The sequence below is a fragment of the Schistocerca americana genome, chromosome 8, assembly GCF_021461395.2.
Source record: "Schistocerca americana isolate TAMUIC-IGC-003095 chromosome 8, iqSchAmer2.1, whole genome shotgun sequence".
Lineage (NCBI taxonomy): Eukaryota > Metazoa > Arthropoda > Insecta > Orthoptera > Acrididae > Schistocerca > Schistocerca americana.
The window spans coordinates 196616473-196637205 of NC_060126.1; the positions used below are offsets into that span (position 1 = coordinate 196616473).

Below are 20733 nucleotides of genomic sequence, written 5' to 3' on the forward strand. Positions count from 1 at the left end.
CCAGTGCTACAGGAATCTGGTGATAGGCATGTTTATAGTCAATAACACTGAAGATTTTTGCGCCCAATAACATATGAGTGAAATCATTTATGTTCGGCACTGGGTAATTGTCCATGACAGTACAAGCGTTTAAGTGTCTGTAGTCGCCAGATATTCAGAAAGAACCATCATGTCTGGTAATGAGGTGAATCATGAAGACCAGTTGCTGTCCGATGGTTGCAGGATAGCTGCCTCCAAAAGTTCATTAAGTTGCTGCCAGGCAGTGCGCAACTTAATGGGATTGAGGCATCTAACCTTGTGCCTAATAGGAGGGCTGGCAGTGGTAACTATCTTGTGTGTCATTCCATCAGTGACAGAAGAAACTGAGAACTGCACATGAGACTGAGCAACATCCTGATGTGAAGCTTTTGTTAGAGTGGGGCGTAACAAGGCATAGCCGTTAGTGCGAGTGGAAAAAGGCAGCATGAAAGTCACATGCCTATTTTCTAGCATGGCGTGCACCTGGTTGGAGAGGTTGGCTGCGTGCACAGTGTGGAGCAGGTCGGGATGTGCAGCAACTGTCTCTTGTCAGCGTTGCCTTGGGTAACTGGTGTGGGCAAGAGAGGCACTGGCGTCGGACGGGGAACAGCGATGGCCACCGAGTCAGGTGGCTGGCGCGTGAGAGAGGGGGAATATTTATCAACACATGTGGCACCTGCCTGCCTGGTGGGCGTGGTCATATTGCACGTGCAACTGTCATTAAAAGCACTGTTTGAAACACATGGCAATGAATCTGGCGAGCGCGTTGGGGGTGCGGTGTCTACTGGATGCGAATCGTCACACACATTGTTTTTGGACTAACCTGCTGAGTGACCGAGCTGGTGTCTGCTGGAGAAACACAATTAGGTGGTGGCACTGTGGACTGCAGTTTCACCAGCGAGGTACGAGCTGCGACAAGCTTGTTGTAAGTGTGTGCTATTTGTTGTTTCAGCTCATCATTTTCCCCGTGGAGTTGTGCCGCAGCGTCATATTCTGACAGTAGGTTAGTGACGCAGGTCATAATGTCACCTGTGAGGGCATAGCACTCGTGTACTAACTCACATGTCACAAGAGAAACAGAACTTGGAATATAAGTGCAGGAGTACAGTATCTGAGTGTTAGTGGGATGATGAAGCACTGAGCCCTGAACCACATTTGGAGAGAGTTTGTAATGTGACAAAAAATCCATACCGAGAATTGGTTCATCGATGTCGGCAATGTAGAAAGTCCATGGAAAACACAGAGAAGGAGATAGGTGCACTGTAACTTTGACGGAGCCTGAGGTTTGTAACACTGATGCGTTGACAGCTTGTAGAAGTGACCTCATCGGTGAAAAGGTGGGAGGAACCAACGATGTGGGTATGATAGACATGTCAGCGCCTGTGTCGACTAGGAAGACGAGCTGTGACGAAATGTCGGTCACGTATAAATGACTGCTCGGTCGGGTGGATGAGTGGACGGAGTGCAATGTGTGAGGACCCCTGTGAGGTTCCCGCAGGATTCAGCATCTTCTAAATCCTGCGGTCAGCATTTGGGTGCTGGCAAGGTAATTGACACTTCTTGGCATCATCGCCAAAAATCTTGTGGTACCAACAATACGGATGAGCCGGATGTGCTGGTGGCGGCGACTGTGGCCGCGGAGGATGCTTGTCCTCATTTATTTGTTCTAGGATGTGTAATGGCTCTTATGGTGGGTGGGTGATTCTTGAGTACTCGGATGGAGGAGAGAGTGAGCCGATACTGCCAGGTGGTGTAGACGGCGTGGAGGTGGAGAGAGCTTTGCCTGTGCCTGCAGACAGCCAGTGAACAGGAGCAGTTGTGCCAACCAGTGGTGAGTGGTGTGCTAGTTGGTGTTGTTGTAGCAGTGCATACAGCTGGTCTGCAATGCAAAGACAAAAGCTGATTGACTTGAAGGAGTGCAGTAGCAGGTGAATCTGTAGGTCGATAGTTAACTTGGCGTACCATACCGCCCACAGAGTAACATCCGGCATTGTATGTTCACTCACAAGTAATTGAAGGCGGTGCCAGAGTTGTGATGGAGTTCAGTGCCCCAGTTGCTCCTCGTACAAGATCTTGATGATTAATTCTTGTGGTGAGCAGGCGAGTCGGTCCAATATTGTTTTCTTTGTGAACTCGTACTTCGTGGAGGTGGTGGCGAGAGTAGTAGATCACAAATTAAGTCTGAGTGATCATGGAGGTGCGTGACAAGACACAGGAATTTAGAGTTGTTATTGGACACATGATGTAACTCGAACAGATGCTCCACAAGCACAAACCATGATATGGGGTTGTCCTCGTATAAAGGGGGCAGCTTCCACACATGGCCAGGGGGGAGGAGGGGGGGGGGGGACAAAATCAGCTTCGGTGTGTCTTGGAAGGCCTGCTGGTCTGTGGTAGGAGGGGCCATACTGCAGCCTGGCACCATAGGCGTAGGTGTGTTTTTGGCAAGGACGTCCAAAGGAATGGCAGGTTGCATTGTTCTTGACATGTCGCAAAAACATGACGCGGCTGGCATGGTCAGTACCATGGGAATGAGTGGTTGTGCAACATGTGTGGTGGTCCCATAAACTGGACCAGAGGTTAGAGGTACAGATTTGAAATTGTCCACCTCGGAAATGATGCAGAAGCCCGGCATGGGAGACGCAGGTAGAACTGTGGAAGAGGTGAGCGGCTGAATGTTCAGAATCAGGGTCCCTCCAATGCGTCTGGTGGGGGGGGGGGGGTAGAGGAGGAGGGGGGGGGGGGGTAGAGGAGGAGGGGGGGGGCTTGGGTTCGTACTTCGTGCGACAACAGTGTGAGTTTTCTGTGCACGTCAGCAGGAACACATCCCGTATGGTCGGACTATAAATTACCAGTGAAACTTGCTGAAAATCGCATTGCTGCAGTAAAATGCACCATAAGATGTGCTCAAGCCCACATGGTCGAAAAACTGAGCAACAGGTCTGGTGGGTGAGCAAGGGGAATTTGGTACATGAAAATGTCCATCATTAGTTTGTGAGTGAGGCAAAACCAGAATAGGTTGATAGCGTGTGTGTTTTGCACAAATGGCAGCGTTGCACACGGCATGACTGTAACTGATGTTGCGACCCATTGAAAGTCAAAGTACATGTGCAAATTCGTTGAGGGTCAAAGTACGTATGCGAATTTAGATCACTTTGAACATTACATGATCGATTGGTAGTCACACAGTTCTGAAAATTAGCCACTTCACATTTCACATGTTGATGATTACAGTCCAGTGACACAAAACCAGAGTCCATTGTTTGAGTTAACGGTGTAGCACTCAACCATTGTAGAACAACAAAGTTTGAGGTTAACTTGGTTGGACATCACGAATCACTGTCGATTAGTGACAGCCAGCTGTTGGCGATGGATTGGAGTGGCCTGGTTGTCTTAGTTGGGCGTCCAAGTCTCTGAGCAAAGCATTGGGTGAGGTAGCCATGATGTTGTGCACATAACCTGTTGATTTACAACACCTGCAGAAGATGTAGAAACTTTGGGGTCACCAGTATGGGAACGAGATATGGTTATTGGCCGAATGCAAAAACTATCCCCATTAAATACCACATCGAGATATATTTCGTAGTTAGTCATAAATGTGTACACAGCTTCAGATACAGAACAGAACTAACATGGAGGCTCAGCGGAGCAATAAGAGTCCAAAGATGGTGTTAATCATGGTCAATACAACCTATCGTCGCCACAATGTAATAGCTGGTCAAAGATACTTTTTGTTCTGCACTTTAGCACATAATCAAAATTTCACAACTGATTTGCAATCTTAATATTATGATTTATTCTTTCGATTGATTATTATTGCCACAAAATGTGGAAATTCCACATATACATATAATTTCACATAAAAAATTGTATTTTTGTTAAATCCTTGCTTTTCTCCATACATTCAACTCACCTGTTTGGATTCACAGCGACCTTGTCCCCAATTCTCAACCAATTAACTTCTTTGCCAACACCTGAGACAATTCCACTTATTTCATGTCCAAGAACAAGCCGATCACAGTCTATTTGAAAATCACCCTGTGAAACAATCAAGAATAGGCATGACTGTTCTGCCTTTTATATTTCTTTTTTCATTTGAATCACTGGTTACCTCTGTGAATGTACTCAGTCATAACAATAACATTTTGCATTAAAATATGCTTTCTAATTAATTGTTTGACATATCTTTTTTAGTTTACAAATTATTTTATGAACCTCAAGATAATCTAGCACATCATTATTATCATTCACATTTGTCTTCACACAATCTCTATGAAACAACCTGAAATGAAATCATTCACATAGCAAAAACCTAAAAAAGAGTGTCCTTAGAAATTGATGATATTCCAGAGTTTATCATAAAGGAACTATCATAAACAATGCAAACACCAGTTGCAGATAAAATCTCCACATCCTTTTCAAAAGGAACCTTTCCTGACTGTCTTAAAATTGCCACAGTGATCCCCTATTGATAAAAAGGGTGATAAAGCAGATTTAGAAAACTATAGACCAATCTCTTTATTATCAGGTTTTGCACAAATCACTGAAAGACTTGTGTATTACGGATTAATTAAATTACTGGAAAAGTACAAATCCTCACTGATGCCCTACACAGTTTCTGGAAAAATAAATCTATGACTAGTGCTATCAATAATTGTTTACAAAATTCTCTAGAAGCAATGGACAAAAAACAAAGTGCTGCTGGTATTTTCTTATATCTAAGTAAAGCTTTTGTCATCTTGCACAACAAAAGCCTGTTGGAAAAGACCCAAAAGTATAGCATTAGAGGCTCTGCATTAAAATGAGTCTCCTCATACTTCACTAACCACAAACAGAAAGTAGTAACAACACATAAACTATATAACATGTAGGCAATCATCAGGCCGTGGACTGGAGTCAGCCCACAGTCGGTTTCAGTCTGGCTGGTGGAAGAAGTTCTGGGAGGGAGAGTGAGGGAAGATCCCACACACATCCAATACGTAAATATAATAACCATCTGAGAGTCTATTGTCAAGACTTGGTATACTGATGAACAGTACTGATGCAAGCCAAAATATTCTCAGTATTGCCAATATGTACTGAGCATGTGAGGGTGAATATGATCTGTTTGACAATTCACCATTGTGTTGTTTGGATTTTTCCAGTTTGGCTTATGTACAACACAGATGAAATATATTATGCTCAAGCAATTTTGACTTTTAATCTTTTGAAAATGAACAAAGAAATATCTCAATTTATTTAGTGTTATAGAAACAACACAGGCCTATGCCATGAGTCATCAAAAGTATTTTGGGCGAATATTTAAAAACTCCTTGCTAATATTGTTTGAGGATATTAACAATCTAAATTTCACACACTCAAATGCGCTACCTGTGCCTGAAAATCATGAACTTACTCCTAATAGGGTGTCAACTGGAATTTCCTACATTATTGACACTTTTTTTATCTATTCTTTCATGCATTAACACTAGTAAATATTTTTTGTTGATTGTGGACATATTATGAGGGGCATCCAATAAGTAATGCAACACCATTTTTCTCAGCCTATTTCAGTTGAAAAAAACGTGGAATTTGTTGTGGGATATTCCCTCTTCAAACCCTACAGCTTCACGAAGTTCCAGTAGTTGGTGGTGCTATACATAGCCTTCAAAATGGTGTCTGTATTAGAGGTGTCTTCCAAGCAGAGAGAGTTTTTTCTGGTGGAAAACATGAGCATCATAAGTATCACAGATATTCATAGGCACTTGCAGAATGTCTACAGAGACCTGGCAGTGAACAAAAGTATGGTGCGTTGTTAGGCGAGGCATCTGTCATCATCGCAAGAAGGTCATGCAAACCTGTCCAATCCCCTATCTGCTGGCTGGCCACACACAGCTGTGACTCTGCAATGTTTGACTTACATGTGTTTGTCATCACAAAAATGCAAACAAACTTCTCCTTCTCCATGACAATGCAAAGACTCACACAACCCTGCCCACCAGAGAGGACTCACAAAACTTTATTGGACTGTTCTTCCTCATCCACCCTACTACCTGGATCATGAACCTTTGACTCCTATCTGCTTGACTCAATGAGGATACACACCACGGGAAGAAGTACATGGATGATGGGCAGGTTATTGATGCAGCAAGATGTTGGCTTCAGCATCAACCAGTACAGTGGTACCATGCAGGCATTCAGGCCCTCCCAGTAAGATGGCATAAGGCCACAACAAGGCCATTGCACTGAACAGAGATTATGTAGAAAAATAAGATTTTGTAACCAAAAGAATGGGGAATAGTATGGTGTACAGGAATCCTGAATAAAACCAACTTGCTTTCAGAAAAAAATGTGTTGCATCTTATTGAATGCCTCTGGTAGAACACTGTAGCTCTTAAAATTTAAGATTATTTATAATGAATTAGCTGCAACTAGTTGCTTTTATAGGCCTTGGCATCTGTTTTCCATGATGACATTACAAGATATCTGGAAACCCATCTTCAGATGCTTCTATCTGTTTGTGTGTCATACATTATTTCATTACTAATGGTGTTGCTGAATTTTGAATCAGAAGTTTTTAAGACAGTTGTTGTAAACCATCATAAGTAAGAAAACAATGTTTAGCAAGCATTAATAAATGGAAACATAGAAAATGCAAGTTTTGAGGCATAATTTGTTGCTGTGGTGTGCTGGGAAAAGAGTGTCATTCATAACGGTGCATTACCCTATAAACATTAACTTCACGGAGACTGCAGTTTTGACTTTATGTGCTAGAAGCATTGCTATCACGTCATGACATGAGGTAGCCCACAAGCTTAAGTAAGTATGTGAACAGGCCTGCAGTTCAACAAAGGTTGCCATGCCTGAACTAAATGCTAGCATTGGAACATACACTCCTGGAAATTGAAATAAGAACACCGTGAATTCATTGTCCCAGGAAGGGGAAACTTTATTGACACATTCCTGGGGTCAGATACATCACATGATCACACTGACAGAACCACAGGCACATAGACACAGGCAACAGAGCATGCACAATGTCGGCACTAGTACAGTGTATATCCACCTTTCGCAGCAATGCAGGCTGCTATTCTCCCATGGAGACGATCGTAGAGATGCTGGATGTAGTCCTGTGGAACAGCTTGCCATGCCATTTCCACCTGGCGCCTCAGTTGGACCAGCGTTCATGCTGGACGTGCAGACCGCGTGAAACGACACTTCATCCAGTCCCAAACATGCTCAATGGGGGACATATCCGGAGATCTTGCTGGCCAGGGTAGTTGACTTACACCTTCTAGAGCACGTTGGGTGGCACGGGATACATGCAGACGTGCATTGTCCTGTTGGAACAGCAAGTTCCCTTGCCGGTCTAGGAATGGTAGAACGATGGGTTCGATGACGGTTTGGATGTACCGTGCACTATTCAGTGTCCCCTCGACGATCACCAGTGGTGTACGGCCAGTGTAGGAGATCGCTCCCGACACCATGATGCCGGGTGTTGGCCCTGTGTGCCTCGGTCGTATGCAGTCCTGATTGTGGCGCTCACCTGCACGGCGCCAAACACGCATACGACCATCATTGGCACCAAGGCAGAAGCGACTCTCATCGCTGAAGACGACACGTCTCCATTCGTCCCTCCATTCACGCCTGTTGCGACACCACTGGAGGCGGGCTGCACGATGTTGGGGCGTGAGCGGAAGACAGCCTAACGGTGTGCGGGACCGTAGCCCAGCTTCATGGAGACGGTTGCGAATGGTCCTCGCCGATACCCCACGAGGAACAGTATCCCTAATTTGCTGGGAAGTGGCGGTGCGGTCCCCTACGGCACTGCGTAGGATCCTGCGGTCTTGGCGTGCATCCGTGCGTCGCCGCGGTCCGGTCCCAGGTCGACGGGCACGTGCACCTTCCGCCGACCACTGGCGACAACATCGATGTACTGTGGAGACCTCATGCCCCACGTGTTGAGCAATTCGGCGGTACGTCCACCCGGCCTCCCGCATGCCCACTATACGCCCTCGCTCAAAGTCCGTCAACTGCACATACGGCTCACGTCCACGCTGTTGCAGCATGCTACCAGTGTTAAAGACTGCGATGGAGCTCCGTATGCCATGGCAAACTGGCTGACACTGACGGCGGCGGCGCACAAATGCTGCGCAGCTAGCGCCATTCGACGGCCAACACCGCGGTTCCTGGTGTGTCCGCTGTGCCGTGCGTGTGATCATTGCTTGTACAGCCCTCTCGCAGTGTCCGGAGCAAGTATGGTGGGTCTGACACACCGGTGTCAATGTGTTCTTTTTTCCATTTCCAGGAGTGTATTTTTCAGATGCAGGATTAATAAAAAGTATAGTCCTCAAGGATCCATTCTTGGGCCTATTCTTTTCCATCTGTACATAAATGGCCTAGGTCTAAGCATTGAATGACAAACAAATATCTTGCTTGCAGGTGAGACTGGCATCCTTCTTTCAGAGAAAACCGCATGACAACTACAGGCAAACATAAATGAATTTACAGACCAACTAAATGACCAGTTTCAAGAAAATAACCTTATAATAAATACATTCAAAACAACTTTTCTAAACTTTTGTTTAAAGGGGGAAGCCTCCACCACTTCTGTGGCAAACTCTGGTGAAATTGTACTCATACTGGAAACAAAATTTTTAAGCTTATAGCTTATATGATTTTAAATAGCACACACACATAAAAAAACAAAAAAAAAAAAAAACAAATGTGACGCAGATGAAAGTACGCTACACCCTACATGCTCAACTTCTTGACCAAAAAAAGAGCTATAAGAGCAATGCACCATACACAACAGACTCCTGGAGGCTCCTTCCACTCCAGTGCATTTTTATTCATAAGTATGTGAAAAAGAGTTTAAAAGACATAAATAAAAACTTTATAATGAAAAGAATAGTTGCTACTCATCATATAGCAGAGATGCTGAGTCACAGAAAGCCACGACAGAAAGACTGTCAGAAAGTTAGCTTTCAGCCAACAAGGCCTTTGTCAAAAATAGACAAAACACACACACACACACACACACACACACACACACATACACACACACACACACACACACAAACACCACTCTCATTCACACGAACACAATCTCTGGCAGCTGGAGCCCAACTGCGAGCAGCAGCTAACTATGGGAGAAGCAATCGGATGGGGGTAAGGTGGAATCTGGGGTGGGGAGGGGGAAGGATGGCAGGGAAGGTGGGGGGAGGGGGGAGGGGGCGGGAGTAAAGTGCTGCTGGGAGCATGCAGGGATGAGGCAGAGGGTAGGGCAGCTACATGCAGTTGGGAGACGCAGGACAGGGGAGAGAGGTGGGTAGCGGAAAAGGAGGAAGTAAAAAGACAGGGTGCATCGGTGGAATAGAGAGCTGTGCAGTGCTGGCATGGGAGAAGGGAAGGGGCTAGATGGGTAAGGACAATGAGTAATGAAGGTTGAAGCCTGGAGGGTTATGGGAATGTATGATATATTGCAGGGAGAGTTCCCACCTGCGCAATTCAGAAAAGCTGGTGTTGTCGGGAAGGATCCTGATGGCACAGGCTGTGAAGCAGTCACTGAAATGAAGAACACTGAGTTGGGCAGTGTGCTCAGCAACAGGGTAGTCCACTTGTTTCTCAGCCGCAGTTTGTCAGTGGCCATTCATGCAGACAGACAACTTGTTGGTTGTTTTGTTTTTTATTTGTGAAGAACAACTGTAGGTTTGGTGTTTGGTGGGTGATGGAATACCACTGTGGGAGGGGTGGGAAGGATAGTGGGTAGGGCATTTCTCATTTGTGAAGAACAACTGGACCACCCTGTTGCTGAGCATGTCACCCAGCATGACATTCTTCATTTCAGTGACTGCTTTAAGGCCTGTACCATCTGGAGCCTTCCCACCAACATCAGCTTTTCTAAACTACACCACTGAGAACACTGCCTGCAATATATTCTACATTGCTGTAACCCTCCTGGCCTCAACCTTCATTAGCCATTGTCCTTACCCATATAGTCCCTTCCCCGTTCCCACTTCAGCACCACACTGCCCTCCATTCCACCACTGCACCCAGTCTTTTTACTCTTCTCCTTTTCCGCTATCCCCCGTCTCTCCCCTGCTCTCTATCTAACCTCCCAACTGCACACCTAGGTGCCCTGCTCTCCACCTCATACCTGCATACTCCCAGTAGCACTTTACTGTCCCCTACCCCCACCATGCTATCCCTCTCCTTCCCTGCCCCAGCCTCCTCCTTACCCCCGCCCAATTGCCTCTCCCCTAATGTGTCGCTGCTCGCAGTCTGGCTGCAGCTGTTAGAGACTGCAGACAGGTGTGTGTGATTTGTATTTGTGTGTGTGTGTGTGTGTGTTGTCTATTTTTTACGAAGGTCTTGTTGGCTGAAAGCTAACTTTCTGACAGTCATTTGGTGTGCCTTTCTGAGACTCAACATCTCCACTATATGGTGAGTAGCAACTATCATTTTCATTATATTTTTATAGTCCATGTTGTATTTTCCATTGTTTAAATAATAACTTCAGTGTACATGAATGTGATTCCAGGCAAAAAGATAAACTTCAAGTCCAGTCAGTACAGATATCAAACTTTGCTACTTCCGCTACAAAAAATGCTATACAAATGTACAATGGACTGCTACATAAAATAAAAGTTATTTCCTCATTTTTATTGTTTTATGCATCCTAAAGGCATTCTTATTAGCTCAATACCTCTATTTAGTGGTACAATTTTTAAATCATGTGAAGTGCACGAGACTTGAAGCAAGTATACGCAAAAACTGGTACCACTCCTACAGCAAGATCTAATAGAATTAATTTATTGCACTATTTCAATAGAGTTTGATGTTACAGGCAAATTGTGTGTGTGTATGTGTGTGTGTGTGTGTGTGTGTGTGTGTGTGTGTGTGTGGCTGTGTGTGCATGTCAGTGTGTGTGTTCATACACATATGACATTGCACAATCTGTAGAGGTTTACTGGATGAATAAAGAATTTGAATTTGAAATTCATGGTTTAGGTTTGAGGAACCTGTTCTGACTTCTATCTTCTTTGCACACAAATAATATAAACCACAGATAACATCTGAAAGATAAAGCTATGTGTTATAAAACAGTACTACAATATTAATTTTCAGAGGGGCAAAGAAGAAATAATATTCTTGAATTTTGCACATTGGGTAGATCTCTATTCAGAGAGTAAGGAATGATTGGTCATGACATGAAACCCATAGTGTAAAAGCTTTGCACAGGTGTGTTGGGCAGCATCTATAGTATGCCTGTAGATAGTGTCATGTAGCTCATCTGAATTCTGCGTGCACAGTGAGTGCACAAAGATGCCTAGAAAATAACGTTTCCTGACAAGCATGGGTGCCTGTCGAGAGATTATGCCTCATTTCATGCAACCCCACATAAGGTAACTGTCATGCATTTCCTTCTTCCTGACAGTTCTTAGCCACACACTGCAGGGGCAGTGAGGATACCACTCAGTGTTTTTGATGGATAGTGTTTGATCATCCACCACATGGCCTTTTCATCACTACTGAAAGGAGCCACTGACTATGAAGACAATATTTTGGCACAGATAATGAGCTGCAGTCCAGCATAGAAAATTGTCAGAAAGCACAGGAGACTGCCTTCTATGACAAGGGTATTGGAAAGTTGGTACAATGTTATGACACACGTCTAAATCAGAGCAGCAATTAAGTGTCTGGAAGGTGTATTTAACTGTTGCAAATAAAACAGTTTTTATTTTCACTGTTGTTTCCATTTTATGACCAACTATCCCTTACTTTCTGAACAGCCCTTGTACAGTTACAAGCTTGGCCATGCCATATTACATTCAAGGATATCTGACAGTGAAATCACCAAATTATTTAAGATATCTGAAACTTGAAAATCCTTCAAGAAACTGTAGGAATAATTATCTTTTACTTTTCAAATATTTATGAGCATAAAAAGTACCTGCATTGAAGTATGCATGTCAAGAAAGATATCTCACAAAGTCAAAATTTTAAAAACATATTGTACTTAAGGCAATAATCTAGATAATATATCAAGAATAACATTTAAAGACTAGCAAGGAATTAATGCAGCAAAATGTGAAACTGGGTGTGTAAAAGTTTCTATGCTGGATAAAGACACACACATATAAGGAGAAGAGAAAACATAAGCATATTTATGGGAAAACAAGTAAGTGGTGGACACTAAACAGAAAGCAGGTGTATTACTATTCTCTAAAGATGCTACAGGGATAATTGTACTTTCATTAATACAACACTTGCCAAAAAATGAGTCATTTGTTTGTAATAGATGATGAGGATTCATGTCCATAAACAGATCTGAGAAAGTGAATAATGATAAGAAAATGCAATAAAAGTCAATAATTTAATCTGTATTATCTACATGTTATTGAGATAAAAATGAACATTACATTTTCAATAGACAGTAAGCAACAAGATGTGTGACATTGTCATGATGAAGATACTGTGATATGGATGCCTGATAGTGTAGTATTTACACCAGTCTTTGCTAGGAAGAGTTTTTGATTTAAAGCACAATGTTTATTAAAATTTAAAAAAATATTATTGTGGCCAAAGACTGGTATAAATATTACAGTTACAAATGTATCAACAGGACATTTACCAGAGAATTTTGAAGGAAGGTAAGTGATAGATTTAATTATTTGCTCTGATTATAAGCACTAATTATGTTCAGGGGTTATTCTTAAATAAATGGTCACCATTTTCTCATAAACTAAGTGGCATAAAGTTTCAGATTCTTATAAAATATCTTTCATGCAGTGTGGATGGGTGCTAATCAATAGCATATTGAATGGCTTCTTGCTAAAAAGATTTCTGTAAGTTAATTATGTCCAAAACAAAGAAAAGCACAATACAATACTTATACACAATACATACTGTGACTTCATCAGTTGCACTAGAAGATAAGGGAGAGCCAACAGTGAGAAAAATTTCTCAATATGCTTAGTGAAAAGTACTTGAACTGGAAACAACACACTACGAATCTTCTGAAATAATCAAATAGAGCTGATTTTGGGAATTAAAATTTCAGAAAATAAGCTGGCTTTTGTGTTCCAATTTTTTAAAGATACATAGACTAATACTCTGGAGAAATTGTACATTTAAGAAACAAAATATCTACATAGAGAAACATAGACCACAAATAACATAATGATCATGTAAGCAACTAAGACTGCTAATTATAACTCTGCAATGTAGTTGCTTAATTATGAAGTCTGTCATTAACAGGCAGTGATATCTGGGAAACAACAGTAATATTAGCATCAGAAGAGCCTCAGAAATTACAATACCTGTATTAGCATCCATGAGCATTACACTAGGAATAAAAATCTCCTCCACAATTCAAACATAGCCTTACTCTTTTAACAAAGCAAGATTTTACAGCCTTTAGAATTCAGTTACATCCACAGTAATCACAGTAAAAGGAAAATAGGCCATAAATACAATTTAGAAAATATGCTGAAATTCTTCTTGTTTGCCAATTTTTCTTTCTCCACAAAGGAATTTTTCAATATAAAATCTCTCTTCTTTCTTCTGCCCCTACCTCCACCACTCCCCCCTCTATCCCAGCTACATGTGTTTGTTATTCAATAACTACACACATAAAAACAAGTTTTGCATCACCCCGGTTCACAGAACTCCTGAAGATAGACGTTGACTATGGGTATTGTATCACAGACACAGTCCCTTTGACTGTTCAGAGATGTCACTATAGCCACCCAAAGATGCAAACAACCATGCATGAGCAGCGCCTATTAGACGGTGGGGTACCGACAGCTGATCAGTTCCAGTCATTCCACCAGGGAGGAGGTACATGGCTCACCTTGTCTGTAGTTCAACCATCCCTAGATGGTCAATACTGTGGTTTGATAGTGTCCACATTGTTACTTTGTGCCAGGAAGGGCTCTCAAGAAGGAAAGTGTCCATGTGTCTCCGAGTGAACCAAAGGGATGTTGTTCAGACGCGGAGGAGATACAGAGAGAGAGGAACTGTCGATGACATGCCTCGCTCAGGCCATCTAAGGGCTACTACTGCAGTGGATGACCGCTACCCACAAATTATGGCTTGGAGGAACCCTGACAGCAATGCCACCATGTGAATAATACTTTTTGTGCAGCCACAGGACGTCATGTTACGACTCAAACTGTGCGTGATAGGCTGCATGATGTGCAACTGCACTCCCGATGTCCATCGCGAGGTCCATCTTTGCAACCACAACACCATGCAGTGCGGTACAGATGGGCCCAATGATATGCCAAATGGACTGCTCAGGAATGGCATCATGTTCTCTTCACCAGTGAGTGTATCATATGCCTTCAACCAGACAATCATTGGAGATGTGTGTGGAGGCAACCCAGTCAGGCTGAACACCTTAGACACACTTTCCAGCGAGTGCAGCAAGGTGAAGGCTCCTTGCTGTTTTTGGGTGGCATTAAGGGGGGCCAACATATGGTGCTGGTTGTCATGGAAGACACCATAATGGCTGTACGATACATGAATGCCATCCTCCGACCGATAGTGCAACCATATCGGCAGCACGTTGGCAAGGTGCAACTGCATGGATGATAATTCGTGCCCCCATCATGCACATCTTGTGAATGACTTCCTTCAGGATAACAACATCACTTGACTAGGGTGGCCAACATGTTCTCCAGACATGAACCCTATCGAACATGCCTGGGATAGATTGAAAAGGGCTGTTTATGGATGACATGACCCACCAATCACTCTGAGGGATCTACACCGAATTGCCATTAAGGAGTGGAACAATCTGGACCAACAGTGCCTTGATGAACTTGTGGATAGTATGCCACGACGAATACAGACATGCATCAGTGCAAGAGGACATGCTACTGGGTACCGACGTGTACAGCAGTCCGCACCACTACCTCTGAAGGTCTCATGCAATGTGTGGTTTTCATGAGCAATAAAAAGGGTGGAAATGATATTTATGTTGATCTCTATTCCAATTTTCTGTACAGGTTCCAGAATTCCCAGAACTGAGGTGATGCAAAACTTTTTTCGATGTGTGTATAAGACTAGATTGTATATTCTTACACTAACCTGCAGAATGGCAAGATCAGTGTGGCAGATGCCAGCATAGGCAACACGAACAATCACTTCTCCTGGTGGGCAGCGTGTCATGATGGGCAGCCGTGTCGGATACAGTCGTCGCAGACGCGTGTCCAGTTGAAGTGCTGCATAGTCCCCCATGTCACTGCCGCCACCTAATAGTACTGATTGTGAATTTCACTTATGCAAAACTCAAATTGGATAGTGATCTGCAGATCAGTGTCAGTGTCTTGATCATACAATGACTTAAGATGGATAATAACCTGAGATAACACTTGTACTTGGATAAGTTAATCAAAAAGCTCAGTTCTGTGTGCTTTGCACTCAGAAATCTCTCTCATTCTGTTGACCTGCAGAGATGAATACAAGCATACATACACACTTTCAATCAATACTGTCCTAAGGCATAATCTACATCTACTTGATTACTCTGCAATTCACAATTAAGTGCCAGGCATAGGGTTCATTGAAACACCTTCAAGTTATTTCTCTGCCGTTCCATACTTGACAGCATCTGGGAAAAATGAACACTTAAATCTTTCCATGTGAGCTCTAATTTCTCTTATTTTATTATGATGATCATTTCTTCCTGGGGTCCAACAAAATATTTTTACAATCTGAGGAGAAAAATGGTGAAAGACACATTTGTTCTAATGATTGCCACCCTAGTTCCCATATCACATCCAGGGTACTCTTCCCCTGTTTCACAATAATAGGAAATGAGCTTTTTCGATGTCCTCCATCAGTCATATCTAATTCAGATCCTACACTGCAACATTGCACAGCAATACTCCAGAAGAAGTTGGACAAACATAGTGTAAGCAGACCTGTTGCATTTCCTAAATGTCCTGCCAATAAATCACAGTCTTTGGTTTCCTTTCTCCACAATGTTATCTATGTGATCATTTCACTTTAAGTTAGTTGTAAAAGTGGAATTTACAGGCTTTATATTTACAATATAAGGAAAAGGTAAGACTGCTACTTACTGTAAAGGTGACATGTTAAGTTGCAGACACTTATACATTACCTTTTGGCTGCATCTTCACTAGAAAAAGAAACACACATATATTCATTCATACTAGCAAGCACACCTCACACACACAACCACCATATCCAGCAGCTCAAACCACAATGCAACTGTCATATGGAGTGGAAACAGCAATCTGAAGAGGGCAGGAAGAGGATTGGAGTGGGTGGGTGAGGAGGGGGGGGGGGGAGTACTGTCCAGTGAAGTGGCTAGGGACTAGGCTGCCAACTGGTGCAACGTCAGGAGATAGAGGGACAGGGAGGTGGGGGGTATGGGCTAAAAAGGGGAGGACCGGGGAAAGGTGGGCTGATGTGTTGGCAGAGGGCAGCACACAAATTTGGGTGTGAGACAACAATAGAGAGGAGGTGTAGGGCAGTATGGGTGGGAACTGTTGGGTCAAGGTTCTGGTACTATATGTTGAGGCCAGAATCTGAGAATGAGTTGTAAGGGTAACTCTGATGCGTGCCATTCAGAAAATGGTGGAGAGGAGGAACCAGACAGGTTGGGCAGTGAAGTAGCCATTGAAATCAAGCATATTATGTTCAGCTGCATGTTGCGCTACAGGGTAGTCTACTTTGCACTGGTGGACAGCTGGTTAGTAGTCATACCAATATAAAAAGCTGTGCAATGAAGCTATCTAAATGCATATACTGTTGGTGGTTGGTGGGTTTAATGTGGACAGAGGTGTAGATAGAGCGATCAGAGAGGAGGAGGGCAATGTGCAGGAACGTGGCACACTGAATTGAGGGTGGCCAGGTGAAGCAGATGGAGAGGAGGTGTTGAGATTGTGAAGGAATGAAGATAATGTGTCTTGGACCTACGTCCAATTCATGAAGATATTATCAATGAACCTGAACCAGATTGGGGGACTGGCATTTTGGGAGGCTAGGAATTTCTCCTCGAGATGACCCTTAAACAAGTTGGCATAGGAGATGCCATGTGGGTGCCCATGGCTGTACCATGGATTTGTTTGTATACCTTTCCTTTAAAGGAGAAGTAGTTGCAGGTTAGGATAAAGTTAGTAAGGTGTATGAGGAATGAGGTGGTGAGTTTGGAGTCTGAAGGACACTGGGTAAGGTAGTGTTCAATAGCGGTAAGACCATGGAGTGTTGGTGTATGGGGAATTGGCATCAACAGTGACAAGTAGGGATCCAGAGGGTGAAGGGGTGGGGATGGTGGAGAGTCAGTGAAGGAAATGGTTGGTATCTTTGATATGGGAGGCTAGATTATCGGCAAGTTGCTTGGAGGTGTTGGTCAATGGGGACCGAAATAATTTCAGCAGGGACCAATAACCAGCCAATATCAGGCATCCAGGATTGTTGGACTTGTGGATTTTGGGGAGCATGTAGAAGGTGGGTGTGTGACGTGTCATAGGGGTGAGGAGGGAAATGTATTCAGGGGAGAGGTTGTGGGAGGGGACTATGGTTTTAGACAGGGATTGGAGGTTATGTTGGACTTCTTGAATGGGATCATTCTGGCAGAGTTTATGGTAGAGGTACATATAATTGACAGAGGTTTTCCATTACACTGTCAATGCCATTCATAACAACAGTGGTGAAACCTTTGTCTGTGGGTGGGATTATTAGGTCAGGATTTATTTTGAGGTTGTGTATGGTTATTCTTTCAGCCCCACAAAAATTTTAGTCTTATTCAAAGGCCTCAACTTTTGCCCTACATCAAAATTTAGCCATGCACTACTTGTCAAAGACTTACTCTCCATCTCCCGATACCTGCAATGGTAATACTTCTTTGCTACCAACCCCTCCAACCAAAACCACACTAATTCCAGCATTGAACCCTGCCTCTTCCGGTTCATACCACCATCCAACTGTGATCCTCCTCCCCTCCCACCTAATCACTTACTGGTCACCTTCAAGGAATTCCTTACCTCCAACTTAGCCCCACTGTCCTTCCCACGCCCCTTTCTCAGAACACCAACCTATCAGTAGAAGAAAGAACAGCCGTACTCAACCTCAAAACAAATCCTGACTTAATGATCCCATCTGCACACAAAGGTTCCACCACTGTTGTTATGAACAGCAGTGACAATGTGACAGAAAGCCTCTCCCTGTTATATGTAACTCTATCTATAAATTCTGCCAGAGTGATCCCATCCCAGAAGTTCAACACAGCCTCCAGTCTCTGCTTAAAACCACAGGCCCCTCCCAGAACCTCCCCGTGAACACATTTCCCTCCTCACCCCTATGACACCCATGCACCCACCTTCGACATGCTCCCCAAAATTCGCAAACCCATAAATCCTGGAAGCCCAATTGTGGCTGGTTATTGGGCCCCAACTGAAACAATTTCGGACCCCATTGACCAGCACCTCCAATGGATTGCCGATAATCTAGCCTCTCACATCAAAGATACCAACTATTTCCTTCACTGATTCTCCACCATCCCCCCCCCCCCCTTTACCTCCTGGATCCCTACTCGTCACTGTTGATGCCAACTCCCTATACACCAATATCCCTTATGCCCATTGTCTTACCACTATTGAACACTTTCCCAATGTCCTTCAGACTCAAAACCCACCACTCACCTTACTAACTTTATCCTAACCCACAACTACTTTTCCTTTGAAGCTAAGGTATACAAACAAACCCACAGTACAGCCATGGGCACCTACATGGCACCCTCTTATGTCAACCTATTTATAGGCTATCTAGAAGAAACCTACCTGGTCTCCTAAAATGCCAGATCTCCTGTCTGGTTTGGGTTCATTTATGATATCTTCATGATCTGGATTCAGATCCAAGACACACTATCTCTATTCCTTCACAACCTCAAAGACTCTTCTCCCATCCACTTCAACTGGTCATCCTCAACCCAGTGTACTACCTTCCTGGATGTTGAACTCCTCCTCTCTCATCGCTCTGTCTCCACCTCCGTCTATATTAAACCACCCACCCACCAACAGTACCTGTATTTTGACAGCTGTCATCCCTTTCACACCAAAAAATCCGTCACATACAGCCTGGCCACCTGGGGATTGAGTATCCTCAGTGACAAGAACTCCCATGCCCAGTATGCTGAGGGTCTCACCAAGGCCTTCACAGACAGGCACTATTCCCCAGAACTAGTCTGAAACTAAATCTCCTGTGCCATTTACTCTCACACCCCCAATCTTCCCACCACCCCCAAGGATCAACCACAGAGAAGTACATCCTTTGTCACACAGTACCACTCCAGACTGGAACAACTGAACCACATCCTTTGCCTGTGCTTCGATTACTTATCATCATGTCCTGAAATGAGGGACATCCTACCCAAGATCCTTCCACCCCTCAAAAAGTGGTGTTCCATTCCACAACATCCTAGTCGACCACTATGCCACTCCCAATCTCAACCCCTTGCAACAAGGTTCATATCCCTGGGGTAGATCCACATGCAAGACCTGCCCAATCCATCCCCTCCACCTTCCCCCAGTACTTCCTATCCAACCCTATCAGAGGCTGGACCATGTGGGAAAGCAGCTATGTCATATATACGTCTTTTTATATTGGTATGACTACTAACCAGCACTCCAGGAAGAATGACCACTGCCAAACTGTGGCCAAGAGCAAAGTAGACCACCCTGTTGCACAACATGCAGAACATAACACGCTTGATTTCTATGGCTGCTTCACTACATGAGCAATCTGGATCCTTCCCTCCACCAACAGCTTTCCTGTACTGCACTGATGGGAGGTATCCTTACAATACATTCTCTGCTCCTGTATTTACCCCGATCTTAACCTGTGGTACCACACTGTCCCCATACCCTTGACCCAACAGTTCCTACTCCTTCTGTTCTATCACTTCATCCCTATTCTTCTCTCCCACCCAATTTTGTGTGCCACCAACAGTCTATCTTTCCCTGCTGCTCTCCTTTTTTGGTCTATTTCTCCCTCCCTACCCCACAGGCTCCTAATGCTGCACCTGTTGGCAGTATATTCCCTGCAAACTCTGCCAGACAGTATTCCTCTTTCCTTCCACCCATATACTGCTACCCCCTCCTCTTCCTGCCCCTCCAGATTGCTACTTCCATTCCCCATGACAGTTGCGTTCTGGTCCAAGCAGTCAGAGATGGTGACTATGTATGTGTCAGGTGTGCTTGCTTGTTTGAATGAATGTGTGTGTGTTTCTTTTTCTCACAAAGATTGTGGCTGAAAGCTGATGTGTAAGTGTATTTTAATTCTGCCTGTCTGCAACTTAATATGTTACATTTATGTTAACTACAATCTATCTTTTACTTACATTGTTGATATTCCAGCCTGGAGTTTCTGCTATTTGATTCAGCCTTCATATTTGCATGATTTACCATGTAACCCAAATTTAGTAGATTTCATTTAGACTCAAGTGGATGACTTCACAAATTTTGTTATTTACTGTCAACTGCCACTTTTTGTATTTTTTAATTTGCTTTGATCATCTGATGACTGTACCAGATGATAAATGTTGGCATCATCTGCAGAGAATCTAAGAGGACTGCGCTGTCTGTCTCCTAAATCATTTCTGTAGATCAGGGAAAGAAGAGAGCCTATAACATTTCCTAGGCAAATGCAGGCATCATTTTTGTTTTACTCTATGACTTTCCATCATTACTATGAACGGTG

The 20733-nt window shown here is 43.7% G+C and overlaps 1 protein-coding gene across 1 annotated transcript in view; it reads right to left on the reverse strand.

Moving 5' to 3' along the window:
- LOC124545666 (D-altritol 5-dehydrogenase-like) overlaps positions 1–15246 on the reverse strand; it is a 122089-nt gene extending 106843 nt beyond the window's left edge. Inside the window, exons 1-2 of the mRNA XM_047124613.1 lie at positions 15097–15246; positions 3932–4056 (exon numbers count right to left, since the gene is read on the reverse strand). Of these exons, the coding sequence (XP_046980569.1) occupies positions 3932–4056; positions 15097–15246 (275 nt within the window). The remainder of the gene's footprint in view (positions 1–3931; positions 4057–15096) is intronic.
- Positions 15247–20733: the final 5487 nt, after the last annotated feature.